Raw genomic sequence first — 9,728 nt, 5'->3', positions numbered from 1 at the left:
AAGCTGCAAGTGTGTTCATTGTGTGCATTTTTCAATCTAAGGTTAATTGTTAATTTTCACATTTTTCTGGGCTACTTATCCTGGAGTTCACCGGGGGCATTGATTCCGTGTGTATGAACACTGTTTGGACACCCCAGGGGAATTGGATGTACATTGAAGATTTTTCGTAGCTGCGTAACCATGGAGAGGAGCCATGGGTTGATCAACCCTGGCTTGGTCGCCTGGGCAACGGTGTCTGATGTTGGGAGACCTGTAAGCCCCTAGTGCTCCCTCCTTGTGTCACTGATGATGTGGCCAAATGCATCTTGATCAGCAATCTGTGTTTATTTCTTTCTCTTTAATTAAACAACTGCACTGAATCCTTACTTGATATATCACTCTACATATAGAACCTCCTCAACTACATTAGGAGTTCTACTAATTCAGGCGTGGTCAAAGGCTGTCATTCTGAAACAAGTGGCTTGTTACATTGATGCTTGGAGAAAAACGAGATCAGTTGGCATTTGTTCAATGAAACTTTATTATAAAACATGGAAAACAAAGTAATTATCTGGGCTTTTCTGAGTATTTTTCCACTTTTCTCTCTGTTGTGGACCGTGTGCCTTTATTTTGGTGATAACAAATTAGTAATTAAAGACAAATGACAAAAACACCCACTCAAAGCAGCATAAAATATCTACAGTACATGACAATATGCAGGTTTGTATAAGAACTACAGACCTACAGCGAAGTACAGCACAACACGAAATGAGTGTGCGACGAACAGAAACGCAGTTTAAATGGATTCATACAGTGTAATCCACACCACAGAAATGCATGCACTGACACTGTTATGGAAAGTTCATGAGTATTTTACTCAATCTCTGGAAAATGTTCTCCCTTGGAAAGGCTGGCGCACACGAGGTCACGGTCAGGTGTTCATCAACTATAAAAGAAATGGACAGGATTTCATTGTTCGCTCTAACAAGGCACAAGCCCTAGCCACAGATTTCACAAAACATTACACTGCCACATCAGCAAGAAAAAACAAAAAAGCTTACGCAATGTCACAACCTATTATAGAAAATAATTTTAAAAGACGGTATTTCACTGTGATGGCCATTCATGCATGACCTAGCCTCAGAAGGCATTATGCCTGAAGAATCACAAAATTCAGTTTTTTTTTGTTTTTTTTTGGTCTCTGACAATACTTTGAATTCAGATGCAGTGCACATGTTTTAGCACGGCACTTATTTCTCTGGGCCTTGATGCATCCCGTCCTTTTATTAATGATATTTATTTTACTGTCAGTCAATGGAGCCTAGAGAGAATCTGAGACGTGACAAAAGGGCTTTTCTGAGGGTACGAATTTGTGCTGCAGAGTTCTGGATTGGTAAATGGCAAATGGATTAATTCACGATTGTTGATTACTCTGATTGGGGTGTCAGTCAGCATTCCCGGCTTTGATGTCACAGGTGTGAGTTATTGAGGTGGGGCAGGACGGCGCGGCCAGGATGTTGTAGCCATTGTGGAGACTGAGAAAGGCAGTTCACCTGTCACCTGTTACCTGTTACCTGTTACCTGTAGCGTAAACGAGAGAGCGGAGCAGGGAAAGGCGTGTGCTGTGTCACGGGCTGGGAAATCAGTGACATTTCCTGTGAACGTTACTGTGAACTTGTGGCCATAATTGGAGAAATGCCTCCTGGAAATGTTTTGCTGGTTTACTTCCAGGGAAAACATAAACATAATTTTATCACTTCCTGAACTTTCTCATTTCACATATTAATAGGCTGAAAAATAAGTTTAATGTGAAGTCCCCTTTGAAATGGACTGAGTAAATGATCTGAATGTGGTCCTACTGCTCACTGTGAACAAGAGTAGCTGGTAGCTGGTAGCTGTGAAGTATCAGAAGATATTTTCTCCTCGATAAACGCAGTGAAAGCCTCTCGGTGGGACGTTCCAGATGGGGTGGTCCCAGAACAATGCACCGGGGGTGTGTTGTGGAGGAAGGCGTCCTCTTTGACCGGTCTGGTGAAGTGCACAGTCAGTTTGGGCCTCTCCATCGGAATGGGGCGCTGGATTGGTTTGTGGAGGCAGCCGCACAGGGTCGACACGCAGTTCTTCTTGAAGTTCTCGTTCATGAAGGCGTACACTATGGGGTTGTTGAAGGAGTTGAAAAATCCAATGGCTTGCACGATGGCGATGATCATGTTGACGGTGACCTCGTCGTAATTCTTCTCCAGGTCATCTAGGCAGAGATTTGGCATGTTTTAGATACTCTGCATTTATGGGCAGGGATGGACTATCCTAATCCTTTAAAGCTTAGTTCTTAAGTTTTTAGTTATCCTTCAGTTAGGAGTCAGTTTATACTTAGCGTTCTATTCATTGCATTATGTTACATTACATTATGTTTATTTGGCAGTAACTTTATTCAAAGCAATGTACATGTGACTAAAATAATAACTTCAGTTTAACTATGAAGAGGTGGTTTAGAACAGATGGGCAGATGTTGCAGCCCTTGAAACCTGCTGTAGACCATCCCGGTTAGAACATCTTCACTTGTCAAACACAGAGTGGTTTTCAGCGCTCTCCCTCGGTCTAAAATGCTTACTGAACGCACACAGCACTTACTGAACTCACACAGCACTTACTGAACGCACACAGCACTTACTGAACGCACACAGCACTTACTGAACTCATACAGCACTTACTGAACTCATACAGCACTTACTGAACGCACACAGCACTTACTGAACGCACACAGCACTTATTGAACTCACACAGCACTTACTGAACTCATACAGCACTTACTGAACGCACACAGCACGTACTGAACTCACACAGCACTTACTGAACACACACAGCACTTACTGAACGCACACAGCACTTACTGAACACACACAGCACGTACTGAACGCACACAGCACTTACTGAACTCATACAGCACTTACTGAACTCACACAGCACTTACTGAACGCACACACCACTTACTGAACGCACACAGCACTTACTGAACTCACACAGCATTTGGACGACATGGAAAGGAGCCCAGCAGAGTGTGAAAAGCAGCACGATAGTGATCATCATTTTCACAGCACGCTTCTTCTTCCTGCCTCAAACAGAACAGAGACAAGAGCATCCTCCTTTACTAGAGCACATATATCACATCCTCCTTTACTAGAGTATGTCTATAAAATCCTCCTTTACTAGAGTGCATCAATCGCATCCTCCTTTACTAGAGCACATCGATCACATCATCCTTTACTATAGCACGTCTATCACATCCTCCTTTACTATAGCACATCTATCACATCCTCCTTTACTAGAGTACATCTATCACATCCTCCTTTACTAGAGCACATCTATCACATCCTCCTTTTCTAGAGTATGTCTATCACATCCTCTACTAGAGTACATATATCACATTCTCCTATACTAAAGTACATCTATCATCAGGAAATTTGTTTTTATGATAATGAGGTTCAGTGCATTTTTATCAGCATAAGTGTGTGCAGGTTTTAGTTCTCAAATTTAAGTAGCATACTCAATAATAATGATAATAATAATATGGCAGTTATGTTATTTAAAAGATGTCCTTAGGGCATTTAGCATTTATCCAATGATCATAGCGCCACATATGTCCCCTGTCTGACTAAGGGGAATAAACGTGTTTATCAATCAAAGCTGGTGCTCACTGGTCCCTTACCTGGACATCTTGCTGACTTCATTGTGGTTCATGGTGTTTAAGACGGAGCAGTCGCCGACCCGCTTGCGGATCCACAGCTCGACCCCGATCCTGGTGTAGAGCAGGAGCATGGCCGTGAGGGGCAGCAGGAACAGCGCCACGAGGATGAAGGTGGCATAGACCTGGCGGCGGGTGACTGACTGCCAGCGCTCCTGGCAGCACACGTGGTGGTGCTCATACAGGAAGTCATATTTCACCTGTCAGGAAAAGCAACAGGACCGTGGCTCCAAATAATAAGAGGACAAGCAGGTGAGCTCCAGAAATCCCCATCCTCAATTCAATATTTACCATACAGTACCTTTCAATTCAATATTTACCTTACAGTACCTTTAAATTCAATATTTACCATACAGTACCATTCAATTCCATATTTACCATACAGTACCTTTCAATTCAATATTTACAATACAGTACCTTTCAATATTTACCATACAGAACCTTTAAATTCAATATTTACCATACAGTACCATTCAATTCAATATTTACCATACAGTACCTTTCAATTCAATATTTACAATACAGTACCTTTCAATATTTACCATACAGAACCTTTCAATTCAATATTTACAATACAGTACCTTTCAATTCAATATTTCCCTTACAGTTCCTTTCAATTCAATATTTACCTTACAGTACCTTTCAATTCAATATTTACCATACAGAACCTTTAAATTCAATATTTACCATACAGTACCTTCCAATTCAATATTTACCATACAGTACCTTTCAGTTCAATATTTACCTTACAGTTCCTTTCAATTCAATATTTAACAAACAGTACCTTTCAATTCAATATTTACAATACAGTACCTTTCGATTAAATATTTCCCTTACAGTTCCTTTCAATTCAATATTTACCTTACAGTACCTTTCAATTCAATATTTTGCATAAAGTATGATGACATAAAGTGTATGCCCTTTTCATCTTTTGTACATCTGAAAGTGTGGTTGTCAAAATGTTTCATAGAAAATATATTTTTAGTTCAATGTCATAAGTGGAGATACTGGATTTATTGCCTGAAATATTTTTTTATGAGTTTAAGTAAATTCTTGATATGAATCAGATTTTCAGAATGGAGTTAGCATGCTACACATAGTTAATACACACCTCCAGCTGCTGCACAAACAACATGGGGGACCCCACAATCACTGCTGCAATCCAAACGACTCCTGTTCAAGCAAAAAAAAAACAATGACCACATACAGCAACAAAAAAATTAACTCCATGTCGTATAAACAAGACTGTCACAAATAACGAGTTTACGAGATGCCATGGTGATTACATATGTATGTAGGCATTTTTACTTGTTTTAGTGCATACATGCTGGAATGCTGTTTTATCTGATTTTAATCTACTGTGTCCCTTCAACAGCAATTCATATAATTAATATGCCACTTTACACCAAGCATGCACATATTTGTAAGAGACTATTTTAAAGATTTTTAAATGGCAGCATCACAACACCTACAGTAATTATGTCTTCTGGCACAAATGTGTGACAATTAGACGTAATGTCCAGTGCGTTCTCACACACTGCCCAGCTACATGCACTGAACACTCTGAATGATGCTCACTGAACACTGTCTGAATAATGCTCACTGAACACTGTCTGAATAATGCTCACTGAACAGTGTCTGAATGATGCTTGTACAGAGGCACCTACACTGAACACTGTCTGAATGATGCTGGTACAGGGGCACCTACACTGAACACTGAATGATGTTCACTGAACACTGTCTGAATGATGCTGGTACAGGGGCACCTACACTGAACACTGTCTGAAAGATGCTTTTACAGAGGCACCTACACTGAACACTGTCTGAATGATGCTTGTACAGGGGCACCTACACTGAACACTGAATGATGCTCACTGATGACTGTCTGAATGATGCTGTTTCAGGGACACCTACACTGAACACTGTTTGAATGATGCTGGTACAGGGGCACCTACACTGAACACTGCATGATGCTCACTGAACACTGTCTGAATGATGCATGTACAGGGGCGCCTACACTGAACACTGAATGATGCTCACTGAACACTGTCTGAATGATGCTTGTACAGGGGCACCTACACTGAATGATTCTCACTGAACACTGTCTGAATGATGCTCACTGAACACTGTCTGAATGATGCTTGTACAGGGGCACCTACACTGAACACTGAATGATGCTCACTGAAGACTGTCTGAATGATGCTGTTTCAGGGACACCTACACTGAACACTGTTTGAATGATGCTGGTACAGGGGCACCTACACTGAACACTGCATGATGCTCACTGAACACTGTCTGAATGATGCTTGTACAGGGGCACCTACACTGAATGATGCTCACTGAACACTGTCTGAATGATGCTTGTACAGGGGCACCTACACTGAACACTGTCTGAATGATGCTGCTTTGGGGAGGGGGTAACCGGGGCACACCTAGCATCTTATAGGCTCTCAGGGGGGTGTACTGCCTCTTCATTCTCAGGGGATAGACGATGCCCTGGTATCTCTCCACCGCTATGCACGTCATAGTGAGGATCCCGGTCACTATGGCCGTCGTCTGCACAAACGGGACGGTCTTACAAACCAGGACGCCTAAAAATGAAGACAAAACGATCATGAATAAACGTGACACTTTTTAAAATTTTCAATAAGATGTGGAATAAATGCAAAGGCTAGAATTTTCACCAATGAACAAAAGCTGTTTCTAATCTAAAAAATTGCTGTATTTAAACTGAATTTCTCTGAGATGAAGCTTGAGTCCATCCTTTATTCATTTGCACTACCAAGAAATCGTTCCAGCTCATGAACCTGCCTTCGAGTAAAAACTGATGAGCGTTCATACATAACCCAAATCACAGTCCCATGTAAGCTGATGTTCTGTACAATCTCTATTTATAGTAGGCCTCAGTTATTGGAAAAAATTGAATACATAAAACTGCATTTTATAAATGAATTATTCATGCTCCTACTGCTCCATTGTTATTTATGGCTACAAAGAAGTCCTTATTTCCTGGAGTATTTTCACTCAATGTCTGTATTACAGACTGCAATCTGTTGCCACTGCTTACTGAACCAGGACATTCAATTTCTCTGCTTCGGCATCTCGAACTCCAGCTCCACTGACTCAGACTGGAGATAATGTACCAACAGCTATGCTGTTTACCCATCAGGAACGGTCAGCAACGATCAGGCTTGAACTGGAGTTTCATAGCAAGGAAATTATTTCTGCTTCTCCTGGCTCGAGATGAAGACTGATCTGGCATTATACACTAATTACACTGTTGGAATGCGCCTTGTTCTGTTTTCAATCGGCTAATGATTTCAGTAGTTTCCTTACAGCAGTTAATTAACAGAATTGAAAACTTTAATCATGTAAAATATCTGAAAGCAAAGACATTCATTAGATGTAAAATGTATTTTAATTAATACTTCAGACTGCATCTTCATGTGTTATTTCAGCAAATTTTGTAGCCACTTATTCTGAGAGAAATGGTCCAGGATTTTACTGAAAAGTTCACTGATGCTTCTTTATTATGCTTCATTGCTGTAGCTATGAATTGCAGTGCCTGCGATCCTGCAGCTTTCTTTGATAGTAAGAATAACAGCCACATAAATGATGTGCCACATAACATTATTTTGATAAGCTGCAATACATTATTTAGTCATCACTATTAGCCATTACATGATTTAAGTACACTATATTCACCTGACGTAAAACCTTATCACAACCATTTCTGGTTCTTGAATCAAACCTTGTTTTGAGAGAATCACACTGTAAATAAACATTTTAAAAGATCCGCAATGAGGCACAGCGTCTGTTTGTAAAACTTACCTCCCAGCCACTCTGAGGAAATGTTCTGCAGCAATGTGACGGGTATGCAGAAGAAGGTAATAAGGAGATCGCTCACTGCTAGGGAGCATATGAAGATATTGGTAGCAGTCTGCATCGCTCGTTTTCGCAGGACAATATAAACCACCAAACTGTTTCCAACGAGTGCTAGGATAAAAATTACCGCATACATAATAACAAATGTTGTTTTCGCGCTGGTTGGCAACTCTGGTATGTACACAAGAGGTTGTATTTTATAAGTATCAATAAATTCCTGACGAGACAGGTTATACAGCTGAAGGAGCTGTTTCAAGACTTCTGGAGTTATTTTCATTGTCCCCATCTCTGTAACCGCCGTCATGTTGGAGTTTCTGCCTGTTCTTTAAAATAGGCTAATCCTACGGGGAAAAAAATATTCTTTCGAAGAAATCCAGCTGAAAACCTTTAAAAAATGCGACCTGGTACGCGTCCAGCTGTTTTGCCTGTCTTGTCGGCAAGCTGTTCGGAGCATATTTTCCTTATAAGGAACATTATTCCTGTTGAGTGACAGACAATGCGTTCGCCGGGCAACAGAGGCTGAAGCCGCGCACGTGCTTCAGTCACTTAGGCTGTTGTATTCAAGTATTCAGAAGAGAGACGAATGTCTTCCAAACACACAGAATGCGAAGTAATAGCTTAAGCTTATTTTTTTCACATGTAAGAGAGAGAAACAAACAAATTTTGGCATTCTTTATAAATTATAAAGTGAGCTTTGTGTTCGTTGTATCTCCCACACAGAAATCCATAAATGTGGCAGAGTGCATTCACTGTAGCCTGAAACAAACATTGCATGGATGATTTTTCTGAATATGCTCAAATGATTTGTCAATATGAAGTTTGATTTATTGAATATTATCTTTTTTTCTTATTCCTATTTGTGTTCTTTTTCCAATGGTAAGACCAAGGTTTCTCTCTGTAGGTGCTTTTTTTCTATCCATTTGTGTAATTAATTGTCAGTCAGTTAATTGTATCATGCTGAGGTCTACACTGTGAAATGTCCAGTGTTAATTCAGCACTCAGTAGATAACATTTTATCCCATATTTCACAGTGGGGCCAAATGTTATCAGCTACGAGTTAAATTAACACTTAAGAGTTGAATCAACACAATTTACTGTGTAACTGCTCACGGTTCATTGAGTTTCCACCTTGTGTAGCATTGCACACTTGGCTTAAGGAGACCTTGGTTTGTCTCACATGTTAAATTCTACTGCCCTCAAGCCCATGGAGGATCTGCAGAGGACTTTGAATTTCCAACAAGCGCTCTGACTGACTTTCATCTCTGTAACCGCTGCCTATATTCCTATCTCGCTATCTATGGCTCTGTCCTTCTATCTATGGTCCTGTCTCGCTATCTATGGTCCTTTCCTTCTATCTATGGTCCTGTCCCGCTATCTATGGTCCTGTCCTTCTATCTATGGTCCTGTCCCACTATTTATGGCCTTGTCCTTCTATCTATGGTCCTGTCCCGCTATCTATGGTCCTGTCCCACTATCTATGGTCCTGTCCCGCTATCGATGGTCCTGTCCCACTATCTATGGTCCTGTCCCACTATCTATGGTCCTGTCCCGCTATCGATGGTCCTGTCACCCTTTCTATGGTCCTTTCCCACTATCTATGGTCCTGGTTGGTTTGGATCTTGGGCAGTTTCTTTTGGCCCCCTCACTTTGCTGTTGTCATCACTCTGATGCAAGTGAGGCTTGGTCTCATCTGTCCACAAGGCCTTTTTCCAGAACTCTGCAGGCTCATTCAGGTACTTCTTAGCAAACTGTTACCTGGTCATCCTGTTTTTGTGGATAACTAGCAGTTGCATCTTGCAGTGCAGCTAGCCTCTGTAGTTCTGTTTCTGAAGTCTTCTGCTGGCAGTAGTCTCTGACGCATCAATGCCCGCCTCCTGAACAGTGCTTCTGATCTGTTGGACAGGTGTTTGGGGGTTGTTCTTCATCATGGTGAGAATTATTCGATCATCAACTGTAGAGGTCATCCGTGGCCTACCAGGCCCTTTGTGATGAGTGAGCTCTGCAGTGTTCTTTTTGTTCTTAATGATGTTCCAAATGGCTGATTTTGCCATGTTGACAAATGCCAATAACAGAATGTAAAATCAATCAAAAGTGTGGATTCAAGACTAGATGCTGAAAGCTC

General features: G+C 41.1%; 1 protein-coding gene across 2 annotated transcripts; it reads right to left on the bottom strand.

Annotated features, from left to right (window-relative positions):
• Window positions 1-502: 502 nt before the first annotated feature.
• LOC118220916 (pyroglutamylated RF-amide peptide receptor) lies at window positions 503-8,223 on the bottom strand. Of its 2 annotated transcripts, XM_035405372.1 has the most exons (7): window positions 7,553-7,910; window positions 6,154-6,312; window positions 4,833-4,894; window positions 3,686-3,921; window positions 2,991-3,088; window positions 1,846-2,227; window positions 503-925 (listed from the first exon to the last, which is right to left on the bottom strand). In XM_035405372.1, exons 1-7 carry the CDS (start codon window positions 7,908-7,910, stop codon window positions 922-924), a joined length of 1,299 nt encoding a protein of 432 aa, XP_035261263.1. In that variant the 3' UTR covers window positions 503-921. The 2 variants fall into 2 exon arrangements, with proteins under 2 accessions (XP_035261263.1, XP_035261264.1); XM_035405373.1 differs by having other exon boundaries at window positions 503-2,227; window positions 3,000-3,088; window positions 7,553-8,223.
• Between the last annotated feature and the right edge of the window lie 1,505 nt (window positions 8,224-9,728).

The sequence above is a fragment of the Anguilla anguilla genome, chromosome 2, assembly GCF_013347855.1.
Source record: "Anguilla anguilla isolate fAngAng1 chromosome 2, fAngAng1.pri, whole genome shotgun sequence".
Taxonomy (NCBI): Eukaryota; Metazoa; Chordata; class Actinopteri; order Anguilliformes; family Anguillidae; genus Anguilla; species Anguilla anguilla.
This window is presented reverse-complemented; position numbering and strand designations above follow the sequence as displayed.

Bases quoted from the DNA above. Each gene is read 5' to 3' on its own strand.
- LOC118220916 (XM_035405372.1), bottom strand. From the start codon at position 7,910: ATGACGGCGGTTACAGAGATGGGGACAATGAAAATAACTCCAGAAGTC. The intron at 3,922-4,832 runs GTGTGTATTAAC...TTTTCCTGACAG, and splicing joins TGTTTGTGCAGCAGCTGGAG to GTGAAATATGACTTCCTGTA. The intron at 3,089-3,685 runs GTAAGGGACCAG...TGTTTGAGGCAG, and splicing joins GAAGTCAGCAAGATGTCCAG to GAAGAAGAAGCGTGCTGTGA.